This window comes from Dipodomys ordii, unplaced genomic scaffold (genome assembly GCF_000151885.1).
Source record: "Dipodomys ordii isolate 6190 unplaced genomic scaffold, Dord_2.0 Scaffold151, whole genome shotgun sequence".
Taxonomy (NCBI): Eukaryota; Metazoa; Chordata; class Mammalia; order Rodentia; family Heteromyidae; genus Dipodomys; species Dipodomys ordii.
The window spans coordinates 2,650,317-2,668,932 of NW_012267367.1; the positions used below are offsets into that span (position 1 = coordinate 2,650,317).

At 38.1% G+C, this 18,616-nt stretch overlaps 2 protein-coding genes across 3 annotated transcripts in view; one reads left to right on the forward strand and one right to left on the reverse strand.

Annotated features, from left to right (window-relative positions):
• Positions 1 to 1,131: 1,131 nt before the first annotated feature.
• Mtbp (MDM2 binding protein) overlaps positions 1,132 to 18,616 on the reverse strand; it is a 57,722-nt gene continuing 40,237 nt past the window's right edge. For both annotated transcript variants that reach the window (XM_013032236.1, XM_013032235.1), the window contains exons 15-22: positions 16,176 to 16,293; positions 14,346 to 14,501; positions 8,591 to 8,686; positions 4,649 to 4,930; positions 3,299 to 3,551; positions 2,608 to 2,721; positions 2,189 to 2,254; positions 1,132 to 1,304 (exon numbers count right to left, since the gene is read on the reverse strand). In XM_013032236.1, coding sequence (XP_012887690.1) covers positions 1,266 to 1,304; positions 2,189 to 2,254; positions 2,608 to 2,721; positions 3,299 to 3,551; positions 4,649 to 4,930; positions 8,591 to 8,686; positions 14,346 to 14,501; positions 16,176 to 16,293 — 1,124 coding nt within the window. In that variant the 3' untranslated portion in view covers positions 1,132 to 1,265. The remainder of the gene's footprint in view (positions 1,305 to 2,188; positions 2,255 to 2,607; positions 2,722 to 3,298; positions 3,552 to 4,648; positions 4,931 to 8,590; positions 8,687 to 14,345; positions 14,502 to 16,175; positions 16,294 to 18,616) is intronic.
• Positions 12,292 to 13,312, forward strand: LOC105997722 (40S ribosomal protein S8-like). Its single transcript, XM_013032237.1, has 2 exons — positions 12,292 to 12,496; positions 12,879 to 13,312. The coding sequence occupies exons 1-2, from the start codon at positions 12,397 to 12,399 to the stop codon at positions 13,292 to 13,294; spliced, it is 516 nt and encodes a 171-aa protein (XP_012887691.1). The 5' UTR covers positions 12,292 to 12,396; the 3' UTR covers positions 13,295 to 13,312.

An 18,616-nucleotide genomic window follows, 5' to 3' on the forward strand; every position in this document is an offset into this window, starting at 1 on the left:
TGAGATTATAAGAAACACACAGGGACAAGAGAAGCATAAGCTCTCCTTGCTCCTGTCACTTCTGTTCTTAAGGCATAGTGATTCTTAAGGCATAGTGATTGCTTTTCTAGTCACTGATGTCCTGACTCCTTCCTTGGCCTTTCATTCAAATACCTTCTCCCACAGTTTCCAATGCTACCACATAACCTGTGTGGCTCTAACAACAGACATTGGTTATTCTCAAAAACTCCTCTCCTTGCCGGGCGCTGGTGGCTCACGCCTGTAATCCTAGCTACTCAGGAGGCTGAGATCTGAGGATAGCGGTTCAAAGCCAGCCCGGGCAGGAAAGACCATGAGACTCCTATCTCCAATAAACCACCAGAAAACCGGAAGTGGAGCTGTAGCTCAAGTGGTAGAGAGCTCGCCTTGAGCTGAAGAGCTGAGGGACAGTGCCCAGGCCCAGAGTTCAAGCCCCACGACCGACAAAAAAAAAAATCCAAAAACAAAAAAAACCTCCTCTCCTCCTCAGTGTTTTCATAGACTTTTTTTTTTTTGGCCAGTCCTGGGGCTTGAACTTGGGGCCTGGGTACTGTCCCTGAGCTTTTTGCTCAACATTAACACTCTACCACTTAAGCCACAGCACCACTTCTGGCTTTTTCTGTTTATGTGGTTCTGAGGAACTGAACTCAGGACTTCATGCATGCTAGGTAAGGACTCAAGCACTAAGCCACATTCCCAGCCCATTTTCATAGACTTTTGACCTCCAGATAAAGGACAAGAGCATTTAATCGATTGTCCTTGTTACATTTCCTGCATCATCTGGCTTTTCTGCCAGGGAACAAGATCTGTGCCTGAGAATCTGTACTCAGTCAGTGGCACCACTGTCCTACCTTCGTGATTTTTACCCTTCTATTCTATGTGAACGTTCGTGACAATATTTGTAAGATGAAAGCAGTCATTAAGTTTTGCTCTTGGGATACCTGTGAGGGGCAAGGGCAGCATCTTGCTCAAGATTCAGAGGCTGAAGCAGGCAAGACAACAGAGACAAGGAAATTCAAGAAGTAAATAGTCTGATTTATTATAATAGTTAAATAACGAGAAATAAAAATTTTAAAAACATATAAAAATAGCTTTAAAAATTAAAATCTTAGGAAACTGTATAAAACAAATATACAATTAAAATACATTAACTGAACATCAGGGAAACAATATACATATATAAAATTCTTTAGAAATGTAGCAGTCAACTACTGAACTGGTAACTGTCTACAGAGAAAGGATCTCCATCACTTCTTGCTTGTCTTTTCTAATACCCATTCAATCACCTAAGGGGAGAAAAAATTACATGTACATTACATATAAAAATTCAAACAAGTATGGTGGAAAACTTAAAATAAAATGTAATATATTGCCGGGCGCCGGTGGCTCACGCCTGTAATCTTAGCTACTCAGGAGGCTGAGATCTGAGGATCATGGTTCAAAGCCAGCCTGGGCAACAAAGTCCATGAGACTCTTATCTCCAATAAACTACCGGAAAACCGGAAGTGGCGCTGTGGCTCACGCAGTAGAGCGCTCACCTTCAGCTGAAGAGCTGAGGGACAGCGCCCAGGCCAGAGTTTAAGCCCCACAATCAACAACAACAACAAAAAAAGTAATAATCTAAACTTATATATAACATTTTATTTTGCAACTAAAAACCAATTTTTTTTGGTCAGTCATGGGGACTGAACTCTGGGCCTGGGCACTGTCCCGCAGCTCCTCAGCTCAAGGATTAGCGACCTACCACTTGAGCCATAGCACTACTTCCAGCTTTTTTTCTGCTTATGTGGTACTGAGGAATCAAACCAGGGCCTCATGAATGCAAGGCAAGTACACTGAGCCACCTTCCCATCCTTAAAAAACACTTTTTACTGGACTTACATTGCTTCATATTGTTCTCATTGGACAAAAATCAAAATTCTGTTCCATTTTCTTAACTTTCTTTGAAAACGTGTTTTCAAAGAATCACTCAAAGAAATTAAACCAAACACCTTTTCGCAACTCTTTTGCTAACAAAAGAACCTATTCGATAATATTAAATACTTTGTCTAGAATAGTCTACTATGTTCTCAGGTCAGAGTTGGAAAGCCTATCAATAATTCTTATTGCATATATAACAGCAGCAGTGTCGCTCTGAAATAAAATACTAAGGTAACTATGGTTTCTTTACCTGTACAACATTGTTGTTTGCTGTTTTCTTCATTTCTTCAAATAGACCCCTTGAGGTTTTAAGATCCTAAACATTAACAAAATACAGCGTTGTGAAATGTGCACATTAATTAAATTCATTAGTTCATTATTAGTAAGTGAACTTGCAATTATCTTAAAATATTCTGTAAGTATCTTGGCTGGATGCTGGGGGCTTGTACCAGTAACCCCAACTTTCTTCATGTGAAGACTAAACCCCAAATAAATCATATTTCATTTATTTTATCTTCAGTCCTTTTTTCATTTCTTAAAAACATCTGGCAGTTAGTTATGTGCTATGCATATAACAAAATACTCATTCAAATAAGTTGTTTAAGTCAAATAGAAGCAGCATTAGTAGGTAAACTGTTAGCACAGTTGTTAGCACACAACATGCTGTACCTTCAGGTAGACCTTAGAGATCTCAAAGAGGCGCTGGCTGCATGCACTGAAGCATTCGTGGGCCTGTGTGATACGGTGTTTCTTCAGGGTGTCAGTCACTACTTCTTTCAGGATCTTGGACAGAATAAAACCCATAACTAAGATTTCTTGGGAAAGGTTCAAATAGTACTTTACCTTTAGAATTCAATTGTAAATGGACTGTGTATTACACCATCGCTTGGTCAGACTAAAGATATATAAACAAGGCCATTAAGATATGCAACTGGGAAGAAAAGATATTTACATTACTTTCTGACATTTATGTGGTCATAACATTAGCTTTTAGCAGGAAAGGACTAGAGAGTATCTGACTAAAGGAATTTAAATTTGAATTGAAATATTAATGTGTACTTACATAAAGCAGAAAAATGCAGGTGTGTATTCACTTTTTTATCAAGGAAAATTTGAAACACAGAAAGGAAAGAGAACATTTTATAACATCCTTTGATGTATCATCTATCAACTGACTTTGAGGAAAATCAATTTGTGCCTAATTTTGTTTCATTTGTAACCACCTATACTCCCATCATCTTTCACTGGAGTATTTTCAAGTATTCATTTCATTTGTAAAGCTTTTAGACATACATTTTCAAACATTTAAATAAGTGAATTTGGTGGAATATAGCTCCAAAGAAGATAGGGAAAGAATTACCCGTGTATGCTTCTGTGATCTCGATTCTTTGCCTTGTCTTGATGTCCTGGATTCATGTTCACTTTTATGTCCTGAACGGGCCTTCGTGGTGACTTTTGAAGTTTCAAAGGTAGGAAGTGGAACCAGCGGAGAAGTCGTTGGTAGTGATTTTTCCACCTGTGGCTTTCTGGATGTCACTACACGATGAGGATATTGATGATTACTGCCACTTGTTTGAGAAAGAAGAGAATCTGAACTTTCAGATTTCATAAGTCTATATAGTAAGGGGGGAAAAAATCAAATCATTAATGCAGGTTAAAGCAAGTTTAATAATGAAGACTATATTTTGTTTTTTTATAACTATTTCCATTCATACACAGACTCAAAAGAAATAGACAAATTTCTTGCTAATTTGCCTTAAGTAAGCAATTAATCAACAAAGAACATATTAATTGCCGTTTTAGTCCTTTTACATGAGAGTCCTAAGTAGTGTCACCCGGCCTTGCTTCCCTCGCCCTACAAAGTCTCATGTAAATCAGCTACCGTATGCTAGGTTGCTAGGGAGTATTCTTTTTCTGTTGTTGTTGCATTTTTTTCTCCTGGTTATCTGGAAACAAGTTCTGAGGGACTGTTGTGCCCAGGCTGGCTTCTACCTTCAGTCCTCTGGATCTCAGCCCCCAGAGAATTGAGGAATATGGGCATGAGGCACCTATGCCTGGCTAGATATCATCTTTACATTTTATACTCACTTGTTACATTACTTAAACCATTATGCTTTTCCATGAAGAGAATTTTATCAAAGAGAAACCTGTATCACATTGTATCTATGCAACTGACTTGGCAAAAATAGGTCACAGTGTGAGATCAAATATTAGTCAAACTATGAAACTTGAATCAGACTAAAACGTTGCTTCTATAAACTCTACAATTTTTTCTTTTTGGTCTATGGCTTTTAGTTTTGCTAACTGTAAAGTCACAGTGTGCTTTCTTTTCTCAAATATGTATGCTTTTATTCATTATAGTGCAGAAATAAGAAATCCAGTTACAAAACAGTGTTCCAAACTTGCTTTTTGATTTCTATCATTTATAAAAAACACCACCATGAATTTATAAAGTGCTCATAATTTAGCTATTCTATATCAGGGAACCAGTATTATAATATTGTTACCTCTTCAAAAAATACTTGAAAGTTCTATTTTCACATATTTCATAAGACTTTTTTCCCCCCAAAAGTTTAACATAGCTAAGAATCTGAAGCTTATTTTAGATACCAGGCATTTAAATTTGACTACTAGCATGAAAAAAAAAAATCCCCTGAAGACTAAAATACTTTCTGTCAAGACAGTTTGTATATGCACTTGACATGATCACCTTTTGGGGAGACAAAGGCCATTCTGATCTTTAGATCTCCGTTTCAGCCGGGATACTTCAGATTTGAGTTCCCCTTTCCGGAGTTCACTTTGTAGAGCTTCTCCATCAGGTACGCTTCCAGGCTCTGACAAAACTGCAGGAGACGGAAGGGGGCTCAGCATAGTGGGGATGGGGAAATTTTCTCTGGTGCACGTGGTTTGAGTTTCATAGCGAATAAGACGAGATTGAAGTTCAGAAAAACCTCCATCTCGCTCTAAAGCTTTTTGCTCGTCCAAGCAATACCTAAAACGAGAGGACGAGCATTCAAATCAAAGCATCCAGGAGAACAGCAAGCATTTTCCCTTTCAATAGAAAATAACAGGTACTTACAAAGTAAGGTACTTACAAAGTTCTTATTTAGCCACCTCATATTTGTTGTAAGATTGAAGAAATAACCTACTTCCCCTCCCCAATTCAGTATTTTTCTAGTCTGCTAAGATGACAGTGTAGAAGACTGAAAACTGTAAAGTACCATCTGATTTCTCTCTGACCATTTCTGGACAATAGGTTAGCTTAATCCTTGGCTTATTCTCAAAATATAGATTCCGTTTGAATACTTTGTAAAACTCCAGTAACCTCTGACTTCTCAGCATGACTGATTTAAAAAAAATGTGAAATGCTGACTTCTGTTACAAAGGGCAAGGTTTTGAACATGAAGATTAAACAGGTATAAATATAAAGGCATTTTACACTGGCTCACCAAACAGCTCAGAATACTTGGAATTTTTTTTCACTGAAACTCACTCTTCACCTGATTACCAGACTGACAGATGTTCTTCAAGCCCTTTGGTCATCTGCTTATCTGGCTTCTAGCTAAATCTGACTTGGGGAATCAATGACTCAGAAAATGCTTCTGGACTTAAAAAAAAAAATCCCATGTGGAAGTACAGTATACATGGCCAAAAAGACATGTGACCTTCCAAAGCTGACAGCTTTCCCCTTGACACCTTGCTACAATCACCATTTACTGGTTTCACAAACTGACACAAATGCTTTCACACATGTGATGACAGGGCCAAAAACAGGTAAACTTTCTAAATGATAAACATTTCTGCAGTCTTTAAGATTAGGTCATTAATAAAATCAAAAGGGAGGTATAGAAGAAAAATATATCTCGTTAATCAAACTTGCATGTAGTAGAACAATGGAGCTCTCAGATAAATGTGACTTAAGGTAAATTAAGTAAAAATAAAAGGTAAATTTTGAAATCAATGCACAAAAGGTATATACATAGTTCAAATAAAAGATTCAGATGAATTCAAGGCTGCTTGGGAAGTAACCTTATTAGCCTTTTGATGTTAAAGAAAAAAACAGTAATTCCTTCAAAGAGTACTTTTACCAAATATTAAAATGCAGTACTTGTCTCTGAGTTGCATTTCTGTTGCTCAATTTAAAATTCTTACCTGAACACTTGGATTCGAATTAGCATTTCATATAGTATTTCCTTCTGGAATGATTTACCATCAAATGTTATACTTGTGACACTTATTTTGAAGTTTGTAAATTCTTAATTTTACTGCTGTTTCATATAAGATGTTTACGATGGTTTGTATCAATACACTGTTGCTTGTCATTGTACAAGGAACAGTGTACTGAACATTCCTAGACTTCTTCTAGTTTTGGGCTATGTTTTGAAGAAAATCGCTATCAGCATTCTTGAACAACTCTTTTTATGGGATATGCTTTCATTTCTGTTGGGAAAATACCTAATATTGGAATTAGTAGGCTATAGGATGTGAGTCTGGTTAACTGTATAAGAGTAACTAACCCTTTCTGAAGCATAGTTAACTATGCTTCCTTTTCTGCAGAAAATACCATTTCATACTCCCACCAACAATGTATAAAGGTTTTGACTATTCTACATATCCCCCAGTATTATCCATCCAATTTTAACCATTCTGTGGCTGCAAAGAATTTCATCTTATGGACGTACTATAATTTCTTTACATCCCTAAAGATAACCATTGTTTCTCATTTCAAATAATACCCTCAATTATTTTGTTAAAACTGAGTTAACCAATCAGATGTTACAACTTTTAGCATGTTTTTTAGTAAGCTCCTCATCCTTCCTCTGGCAGGTTATGCTGATTCATATTGTTGCTGTGTCCTTGGTCCCTTTCATCTAGTACCGCTCAGTATCATGCTTAAAACAACTGACAACTTTGTAAGTGAAAAGTAATCTCACGGTTGGTTCAATCTATATTTTCTATTGATTTGTGGGGGGGAAAAACAGCTTTTCATGTATCTTGGTCATTTGTATTTCTTCTTTGGTAAACAAGTTATTTCATGATTTTGCCAACTCTTCCAAAGGATAGTTACATTCTCTGCTTACTGAGTCTAAAGAAAATTTAGCCTCTCATTTATGTTAATAACATTTTCCCCAGATGCACCCTGACTTTTAATCATTAATATCATGTTTTTGTTAATTACTGATATAACTGTGTGTGTGTATGTGTGCTGGTATCCAGGACTGACCTCAAGACCTTAAAATCTCTAGGTTTGCTTGCTCATGACTGCTGCTCTACCATTTGGATATAATCTCCAGTCTAGCATTTTGTTGGCTAATTGGAGATGGAGTCTCTCCAACTTCTCTCCCTGAGCTAGCTTCCAACCCCAATCCTCCAGTACTCAGCTTCTTGAATAGCAAGAATTATAGGCACTCGGTCTGGGAAGGTGGCTCAGTGGTAGAGCGCTTGCCTTGCATGCCTGAGGCCCTGGGTTCGATTCCCAGCACCACATAAGCAAAAAGAAAAAAAAAGCCGGAAGTGGCCCTGTGGCTCAAGTGGTAGAGCGCTAGCCTTGAGCTGAAGAGCTGAGGGACAGCGCTCAGGCCCAGAGTTCAGGCCCCACGACTGGACCCCCCCCCCCAAAAAAAAAGAATTATAGGCACAAGCCTGTAATCCTTCTGGCATAACTATTTTTCTGATATAACTATTAAAATAATCCATCAGTTATTCTTTATTTTAGGTTCTTCTTTTGTTTAGAATGAGTAAAAGGGTAATTGGTTATTAAGTTTCTTATTCGTTCTTTAGTTTGTATTATTTCTACTTTCATTGTTCTAATCCCTTGCTTGAAATACTTTAATTCAGTTTGTAAAAAGGAAGTTAAATTCCTATAATGGCATAAAAATGAGGGCATTAAAAACAAAGGTTTCTTTTTTTCTTTTTAACCACTTCACATATAAACATCAATCTCTCTGCCCTGTCAGCAATGACATTCATGGTTTCTTCTCATTACAGTATAATTTGCTCATTACAAAAACACAAGTTATTCAAAAGTAATAATACTATTTCTTCTTCCAAAAATCTATAGTTCAAAAATATATAGTTCATTCAGTAAGCCTTTTATTGTTCTATGGAGAATTAATAAAAGTAATACTTTAGGAATGTGAAACACATTACAAAATGAACCACCAGGATTTTGAGAATTCATTGTAAAAGATATTATCAGTATCTCCCAGCTCTTGTTCTTATGAAAATGGCACATGGGCATAGGAACTCAGATCTGCTAGTACCTCCAAGCAAGAGAATTCTTAAAACAATCAAAATTCTATAAAAGTACACATAATTAACATGTTAAAAATGGCTACCCATTTCATCTAATAGCTGCTATGCAATTACAGTGTGTAATTAGTGACCAAGCAACATTAATGTGACCCACAATGTAAATATACACAGGAATAATGTCTGAACCAGAGTAACTTTGATTAAAATATCTAGTAACTAATCAGAGGATGTCTAAATGCGGTAAGGCTAATGCTCATAACTTTTTCATCAACAGTAATTTGTCTGTACTGCTTTTGGTGACATACTCTTTCTTGGCCCTGCTCACTTTATATCATATTATGACAACTTCACACTCCATCAGCAAAACACAAAGAACAAAGTGTAAATAGGAACTTACTCAATTCCATGATAATGACAGACTGTGGCTTTTTCAAAAGGTAAGGCCCGAAGTTTCTGAGGACTAAGTTCTGGTGTCAAAACAAAGGTCTTTTCTCTGAAATTAAGGGGGTGGGGGGAGGGGAAAGATTTACATTTGTATTGAAGGTTTATTTAGAGACAGAGAAAGTTGTCATGTGTCGAAAGAAACAAATCTGACTTTCTCCCCTACTTGTGAATTTTTCAGGTATAAAAATTAAGGTACACGAGGTAGCTTAAAAGAAGGAAATGAATACAGTGGGGGCTGGGGCTTGCCCCCTTACATTCTAGGCCTCCAGTTTTTGAAATTAGGGTAACATCTCTGCAAATAATTCTGAGAAACAGATAAATTCAGAAGGAGAAATGATCTGTAATGGAAGTCCAGTAGGCATTATTATTTATTACTTCTATGTTTTATTTTTTTATTTTTTTTTATTTTTGGTCAGTTGTGGGGTCTAAACTCTGGGCCTGGGCGCTGTCCCTCAGCTCTTCAGCTTAAGGCTAGTGCTCTACCACTTGAGCCATAGTGCTACTTCCGGCTTTTTGTCTGCTTATGTGGTGCTGAGGAATTGAACCCAGGGCCTCATGCATGCAAGGCAAGCACTTTACCACTGAGCCACCTTCCCAGCCTGTTTTTATATTTTTAATGCTTTATTGTAAATGAAAATTAAAAAGCTACAAAAGTGATTATGAAGCAGAAGGCACCCACTGGAGGTTAAACTGACGCACTCTGTAGGGGGCACAAGGACCACACCCACAAAGGTCATCAATAGCGAGACTACTGAGAGCATGTCATTATTTCTAAATGTTCTTGTTTTTCTTGGTGAAGCAAATTGAAGTTATTCATTTAGTTACATGCCTCTTCTCCTCTCCTCTCTTCCTCTATTCTCTCCTCTCCTCTCCCAGTCATGGGGCTTGAACTCAAGGCTTGGGTGCTGTCCCGGAGATTTTTTGCTCAAGGTTAGTGTTCTACCACTTTGAGCCACAGTGCCACTTCTTGTTTTCTGGTGATTAATTGGAGCTAAGAGTTTCACAGAGTTCCTGCCTAGGCTGACTTCCAACCGTAATCTTCAGATCTCAGCCTCCTGAGTAACTAACTAGGATTACAGGTCTGAGCCTGCTTTTTTATCTTTCTTTCTTTTTCCCAGAATAAAGTTAACCTGAATCTTTGGTAACAGAAATATTTCTTTCCTACCATACCCCATATAGACCCCAGATCTTTCACTGCCTAAGACATGGAGTCAGCTTGCCACCTGTCTTAAGAATCATCACAGCGTATGGTGACTAACTTCTGACTTCCTTTCTTAAGAACTAGACTTTCAAGCCGGGCGCTGGTGGCTCACGCCTGTAATCCTAGCTACTCAGGAGGCTGAGAGCTGAGGATCGCGGTTCAAAGCCAGCCCGGGCAGGAGAGACCCTGAGACTCGGATCTCCAATAAACCACCAGAAAACCGGAAGTGGCGCTGTAGCTCTAGTGGTAGAGCGCTCGCCTTGAGCTGAAGAGCTGAGGGACAGCGCCCAGGCCCAGAGTTCAAGCCCCACAGCCAACAAAAAAAAAAGAACTAGACTTTCAATCGGCAGTTATGTGAGAACTGTTAAAACTAATCCATGTTGAGATTATGTAAAACATTCACAGTCAGCCCCTCCCCACACAATGTGCAGATGTATTTCAACATCTGGGGACAAGGGAAACTTCCACTGCAATCAGGTTCAGCTCTTTCTGGGTTATTCCTTCCACTTGAGTTGAAACTCATTATTTCTAACACAGGGGACCATGGTCTTGAAACTCAAAACTTGTTAGATGGGAATGTATACCAGTGGCTGGTCTGGACATAGCTAACAGAAATACCAGTAGTGTGAATTCAACAGAGTTGGAAACAATGTGTAAAAGATGGAGGCATGGTTCAAATATGACAGTGCCATCTAAGAGTAAAAACAATCAAGAAAGAACATGAGGCCCAGTTCAACACTTAGCACACAAAAAACAAACCTCTCAGACTAGAGACATGACTCACAAGCTGCGTAAACTAACCTAGTAAGAGTCAAAGGACCTGAGTTCAAGCTTTGGTACCAGAAGAAAAAACCCAAAAACCTTAAGAGTACCAGAGCACCAAGAATAAATTTGTTATTCTATTCCTCCTCTGGCCCGATGGTATTAGTAATTAAAACTGCCTTTCTGTCCTTGAAAATTATATGCAGTACAATGACAAATATTTAAAATAAAATTAAAATTAACTAATTGTGAAAACACAGACTTTACATATCTTAATGCATCTATTTAAAGTGCTCCACACAAAAGATCACTAGTAAATGTCAATGAGCCCTCTATTTCGAAGATTATTAAAATAAATAGTTCTATAAAAGAGAACTCTTTAAGTACACAGCACCTATTTGTTTATTTTCATTTTTACTTTCTGATAGAACAAGGGTTTGATCTCAGGGTGGCTTGCTAAGCTGGCATTTCACCACTTGACCATGCTTCCCGCCCAGCTTTTTGTTGGTTACTTTGGAGATGGTGTCTTCTTGGACTCTTCTGCTAGGACTGGCTTTGAACCTCATTCTTATGGCTCCCACTTCCCTGAGTAGCCTGGATTATAGGCAAGAACAACTGGTGCCAATCTAGCATTTCACTGTTTTTTCTTATCAAGTTATCTCTCATTTCTGATTTAATCCTCATCACATTTCATATTTATTTTTATCTTTAATCAGGTTTGTAGTGCAGTGAATTCATTCACAGCTGTTCTTTCTAAAAGAAACATCTTAATAAATGTTTTTAGCAATATTTATTATTTCCCTGGTATGTTCAGGAGTCAGAAAGTGCTTATACTTTATATAACTTAACACAGTATCAGACGGATCCTTGCACAAGTAGACATTTAATGAGAACAGAAATTTCCCCCTTCAACTTTCAAGTTCACACAAGACACATTTGATAAGATTGCACTTCTTCCCATTATCAAACTGTCCCTATATCTTTCTTGCACTGAATTTGAAAATATATTCCAGCCAAAGAGCACAACCTAGATAAATAAAGAATTCAGGCTAGGCACAACCAACTATCACTGCCAGGTGAGGTCAATGATAACAAAAAGACTACAACTAAGGAGAGGAATATCTGTATGCTTCTTTGCTTCTTAATTCCTACCAACAAGAGTTACCAAAGAAAAAGAAAAATGAGTCCAAAATTATATAGGTTTGATATCATTAACATCATCAAGTCATTAAACCCGAGAGTTATTGACATCCTCATGCTTTCAAAGTTGTCCCCTTATCTCCCTCTTTAGGGAACATACACGAAAGACAATGGTGCAATTTTTGAGACACATTTTGGGACAATTTTTGAGATACAATTTTTAAAAGAAGAAGCCTTTAGAAAAGTCACCTCTAAAAATCAACATTTATCACACTAGGTAAGCTTTATAAAAGTGATCCAAGTGTTTCTCTGTGTGGGGACCCGGGAGGGAGGATGACCTCAATCTGGAGCCATCCAGTCCCGCAGCCAGTTTAGGAGTGCATTAACGCCGGCCTTCGGTTCCGAACAGCTACGAGAAAGGGTGATCCTGAGGTTTGGGCTGTCGAAGCCCACTGAGGGGACCGCCAGGGCTCCGGGTTGCAAACAGCAGCAACATGGCTGCCACGGTCAAGAGGCCTGGGCCGGTTGCACGTGTATGATGACAATTCGGCATCTCTCGGGATAACTGGCACAAGCGCCGCAAAACCGGGGGTAAAAGGAAACCCTACCACAAGAAGCGGAAGTATGAGCTGGGACGCCCTGCCGCCAACACTAAGATGGGCCCCCGTCGCATACACACAGTCCGAGTTCGGGGTGGCAACAAGAAATACCGTGCTCTGAGGCTGGATGTGGGCAACTTTTCCTGGGGTTCTGAGTGTGAGTAGGTCTTCCGGGATGGGTGGGTGACAAGGGCAACTAAGTTTGCTAGACCTAGACCAGTTCTTAAAGTTTCTCCTTACAGAAACACTGAGGTAGTCAGACTTGGGCCCACCCAACCTTCTGCACTTGGGGGTGAGTCTAGGCACGCAATTATCAACCACGTCTACAAAAGGATTAGTAGTTGGGGGTGAAGGTTAGCTTGTTGTATCTTTGACACCGAAAGGTTGGACTCCATCTTTGAAGTGATAGTGGTTCGGTTTGTTTTGATTTAGGTGTAAGGATTGAAGCCAGGGTCTGGTTCGTTGGTGTGTGCCAGGCAAATGTTCTACCACTGAGCTACAGTACCCCAGCCACTTAATTCTATGTCTCTTGTGAGCAGGTTGTACTCGTAAAACAAGGATCATTGATGTTGTCTACAATGCATCCAATAACGAGCTGGTCCGCACCAAAACCCTAGTAAAGAACTGCATTGTGCTCATCGACAGCACACGGTACCGGCTGTGCTATGAATCCCATTATGCACTGCCCCTGGGCCGCAAGAAGGGGGCCAGGCTGACTCCTAAGGAGGAAGAGATTTTAAACAAAAACCGATCCAAGAAAATTCAGAAGAAATATGATGAAAGAAAAAAGAATGCCAAAATCAGCAGTCTATTAGAGGAGCAATTCCAACAGGGGGAGCTTCTTGCCTGCATTGCATCCCGACCAGGCCAGTGTGGCCGAGCAGATGGCTATGTGCTAGAAGGCAAGGAGCTGGAATTCTATCTGAGGAAGATCAAGGCCCGGAAAGGCAAATAAAGTCATCTACCATCCTTAGCTCATGTAATAAGTGTTTATTGTTCTAAAAAAAAAAAAAAAGAAAAAAAAAGTGATCAAAATGATGTGTAATTCTTATGGTCTTTTTGATGTTTTACTAAGTAATGGAATAACAATTAAAAAGAAAATGGTACAATGAGTAAGTTATTCAATCTCTACAAGTAATTTATGTCTCAATTTTACCCATTAAGTCAACTTCAGCAACACCCGGCATTTGTAAACTAACAACTTAGTGGAAATTATCTTAAAAGTCAATTTAAGTGTAAATTATTCATGTAGGTTTTAAGCTCTGACTTGGTATAGTTTCAGAAGAATTTTACACATTCCCACTCCTTTCATGTGCAATGCTACTACGCTTTATGCTCTTAGCAGGCATAAAGCCTAACAGCATGCCAAGTGGTGGAACATTCAAAACTGTAGAATATTACAGAAAATAAATAAAATTTAAATAGATATTTCAAGTCTATTTTTGTCTTAAAAAGAACTGTCCTCGTTACTTCAGAGGCTGAGACCTGCAAATCATGATTCTCAGCCAGCCAAGGCAGGAAAGTCCATGAGACACTTATCACCAATGGACAACCAGAAAGCCAGAAGTGAAAGCTGCCTCAAGTGGTAGAGTGCCAACCTTGAGTGGAAAAAAAAAGCTAAGGGACAATTCCTGAGTCCTGAGTTCAAGCCCTAGTAGCAGTGCGCGTGCATACACACATACACACACACACACACACACACACACACACACACACACACACACACACACGTACTCTTATTCCTATGTTAAGAAGCTCCTGACTTGTGTGGGGACTATGCTGAGCTGCACCCATCATCCCTGGCTCCCTTCTACTCAAGAGCACAGAGCTGCAGGATGTTTGCACAAGATAAAAATGAAGACTATGCCAAGCAATAAATACTGGAAGCAAACCTGTGATCTTTGCCTGAGTAGCCTACGGCATCACCTAACTAGGGAAATGAGATAAAATTTTCTTTTAAAACGATTTTTCAAAGTTAATTCGAAATCATTAACTTTCAAAGTTACCCCTTTTGAATCTGTAAAGGTTGAAGATCTCCCACTGGTAACCCATCCGAGGTGAAATATTTCAGCAATTCTTTAGCATCCAATAATGTGACTGAATCCCGGGGGCTCTCTTTATGGCCCAGCAACTGCTCAGATGAACGAGGCAATGAACCAGTTCTGGGGGAGAAAAAGTACATTATCACCTTAGTGAATTTGGTAATGTGAAAAAATCAGGAGAAGATGATATGAGCAAAATCCAGAATACACAAAGGAAATGGAAGGATTACATATTTAGGAAAGTCAACAAAGTAAAATCTGAGCAAATCAATTACTTTCAACTTTCATGGAAAAAAAGCACCTTGCAGGTCACATAGAAACTTGAAGTTAACATGCCAACAATTAAAAAAAAAACCTATCTAAATAATGACTGCATTATTTATAAAAGCATCAGATTAGTAATTCAATAATGTGAAGTCACCAATACTATAAAATTTAAATCTAAAACTCTAATATGTTCTGAAAGCCCATAATGTTTAATTTCTGAGGCCAGGAAGTGAATGTTCCAATTTTCTGAGACTTTGAAAGATTACTTAAAGCACAACCATGAAATGAGACAGTAATCAGAATTCTCTCCAAGGTTTCCTGTAAGCATGATTATGACATTATCAATCAATATTACATCTGAAATAAATGCAAGGCTTCCTACTATTCAAGCTACTTTACATGCATTATATATAAATATATGTAGATATATACAAATACTATAAGTATATATTACATAAATATATATATGTATTACAATTTCCTTGAAAAAGATAAATGAGGTCTTTCTTGAATGTGAAGCCTCACTTGATGATGAGTACTTTGCAAAGTGAAAATCAACATTCCAGGCCTAAATTCTACCCTTATTCCTATTTCTCAGGTAAGCATTCTAGCACACAATAGGTGACATTATAATGAGCTGACACAAATATTTAAAATGAGTCACAACTAGACTAATGCCAAATTCTGTAGGACTTTTCTATTAAAAAAGAACTCACAGAACATTATAAAAACTATAACAAGCCAAGCTCCGTGGCTTACAATTATAATCCTATCTACTTAGGAGGCTGAGATCTGAAGGTATGGTTCAATGCCAGTCTAAGCAGACAATTCAGAGACTCTTATCTCCAATTAATCAGCAAAAAGCCAAAAGCGGGGGAGCGGGGGTCTCAAGTGGTAGAGTATCAGCTTTGAGTGAAAAAGCCAAGTAAGGCAAAGAGGCCTTGAGTTTAAGCCCCAGTATCAATATTAAAAAAACAAAACAAAATATACCTTCATTTCAGAGAATGACACAAGGTTAACCAGTACTTTATAACTGCTGTCAGAGAGCAAAAATAGAATATTTTCAGTGCCTGCATAAATATTTAGTTTTATACATTAATTTATTAGCCTGCTGGGCACCAGTGGCTCATGCCTGTAATCCTAGCTACTCAGGAGGCTGATATCTGAGGATCTCGGTTCAAAGCCAGCCCGGGCAGGAAAGACCGTGAGACTCCTATCTCCAATAAGCCACTAGGAAACCGGAAGTGGCGCTGTAGCTCAAGTGGTAGAGTGCTCACCTTGAGCTGAAGAGCTGAGGGACAGCGTCTAGGCTCAGAGTTCAAGCCCCACAACCGACAAAAAAAAAAAAAAAGTAGCAGACAGAGGAAAGGGAACATTTCCTTCTAAGTAACTCTATTGGTTATCCATGGACTTAAAGTACATATTTGCTTTATAATAAAACTATCAACTATATGACATTAAATATAAGAAAGAGTTCATTTAAAACTACAGAGCTATAGCATACATTACTAAAAATTCAAACATTACCTCATTTTTTGTTTAGCTTTTCCAAAAGTTTCCCAATTCTGAAGAGCATGCCTTTCTGGCCATTCTACAGGATCGGTTTCTATTAAACTTGAAGAAAAAGTTTCTACTGAACTGGAAGCTGAAGAGAAAAGAAATACATGTAAGTACTGGAAAGTACTAACATGCTAAATTTTGCTATATAAGATGTGTGTGTGCATGCGTGCGCACACACGCACGCGCACATAAAGTGCTCACATCTGTAGTCCCAGCATAAGGATGGGAGGGGGACTAAACACCAGGCCAGTTCCAATGCCATGCTAGCCTGAATTACACAGACCCTTTCTCAAAACACCAAGCCCAAAAGTATAGATACACTGCATATACAAATGTATTTTAAAAGGCATGTTGGTTTAGTTACATAGTACTTCACTTAGGCATCCATTAAAGACCTTTCTAATTAACAGAACTGTGGAAAATGCCAAGAGAACTTTGTTGGAAATAAACTATCTCCTGCTGGTGGCTTACACTTGTAATCCTAGCTTCTCAGGAGGCTGAAATCTGAGGAGCATGATTCAAAGCCAGCTTAGAGACTAATGTCCATGAGACTCTTATCTCCAATTAACCACCAAAGAGCAAGAAGTAAAAGAGCACTAGCTTTGAGCAAAAATGCTCAGTGTGCTGGCACCAAGTTCAAGCCCCAGGACCAGCATAAAAATAAAAATGAGAAGGGGGGGGAATGAAGGGAGGGAAGAAGGGAGGGAGGGAAGAAGGAAGCAAGGAAAGAAGGAAGGAAAAAAGGAAAGGAAGGAAAAGAAAAAAAATTACTCAAAATAAAATAAAAAGTAGTAAGGTAAAATTCAAAAAACTAAATTTGCAGTATTAGAATTCTTATAGAACAAAAGCATAACTTCACCATTTTTAGTGAAATTAGTTCTAAATGAAAACATATTGGATGTGTATGTCAATTTCATACTAGAAAGGGGAATTAGTACAAGAACACTAAAAAATGACTGCTCTTCTAAAAGGAGATTCCCTCATTCTCAGAAGTATGATAAAATAATAAATAACAAAAGAAACTTTCAGGTAAAGGGTACTCTGGAATAACATTCACTTATCTGTTAATAAGAGGCCTTAACATAGACCATCTTCAAAGCAATTATATAACTATTAATAAAATGTTAGGGTGTGTTTACTTTTTTAGTTAATCTATATGAGATTACATTGAATGCTCAACAAAGTGACAGCTTCCACTTTCATTAGAAATTTCTAGCAAATCCAGATCGCATTGACACTGGCAAATTGCTACCAGAACAAGTTTTTTTTCAACTCAAAAGCTAACTAGCTTTAAAAACTGCTTTGAAGCCAAGCACCAGTGGATTACAATTGTAACTCTAGCTACTCGGGAGGCTGAGATCCAGGCTGGTTCGAAGGCAGCCTTGGCAGAAAAGTCAGCAAGACACTGTCTGCAAAATAACCAGCAAAAGGCCAGGCTAGATGCATGGTTCAAGTGGTAGAGTACTAGATAAACCAAACAAGCTGAGTAAACATGAGGCTCTGAGTTTAAACTGCTCCAGTAAGCCCCACACACCCAAAAAACACTGAACTAGTATAATAAGTGACTATAAATTCATGGATGAGAGCTGTTTATCCATCACCATTGGCAAAAACACCTATTTTATGTTTTAGAGAAGTCACAGGCTAATGATTTAATAAAGAATTTTTACACATTTCTTTTTATAAAAAAGGCAAATTACAGCTGAGTATCATTTTCTCTTTACTTCCTAAACCATTTAGCCATGCACATTTTGAAATATTTTCATTATCTATATAGGATTACCCTTACAAAACATCATCCAAACACACCCTGCTTTCTAGTTCTTCACAGGAATGATAAAACACTATCTATAGGGTAGAGACATGGCTTTGTACTAAAGCATAAAGAAAAAAAGTTTAACAGCACTCCGCCATAGCTGCATGTTGTCAGCTCACAGGAGAACGCTAGCATCTTCAAAAAGTAAACACTGAGCTGTCTGTACATGCTATAATTAACTATTAACTGACTGTATACTTACATAAATATAAATGACACAGGCTAATATTTGAGACTGAGTGAGCAAATATTCCTAAGTGTACTGTGATTTGGCAAATAGCACAATGTAATTCTTACAGCAAAATAAAATCCATTGTCTTATGTGCAGGATACTGCCATGCTGAAAGGCATGGAAAGGTTCTTCGAGAACCTTTGGTTTGTTTCTTTTTAAAGTCTATTATTCTACAGGAAAAACAAACAAAATCAATATAGTAGGAAAAATAGGGAAGCCCACCCTTCAAAATTATAAATGACAGCAAACAAAAATGAACTCTAGCATTGATGACATGTGCTTAATTACTACCAGCTAGTGGAACCTTATGTATCTAATGAACCACAAAGAAAAGGCTATATTATAGTTGCTACAATCTAA

What these genes read in the sequence shown, in the direction of transcription:
- LOC105997722 (XM_013032237.1), top strand. Translation starts at nt 12,397, where the DNA reads ATGGGCCCCCGTCGCATACACACAGTCCGAGTTCGGGGTGGCAACAAG. An exon ending in CTTTTCCTGGGGTTCTGAGT is followed by an intron (nt 12,497 to 12,878) that starts GTGAGTAGGTCT and finishes TCTTGTGAGCAG; the next exon opens with GTTGTACTCGTAAAACAAGG.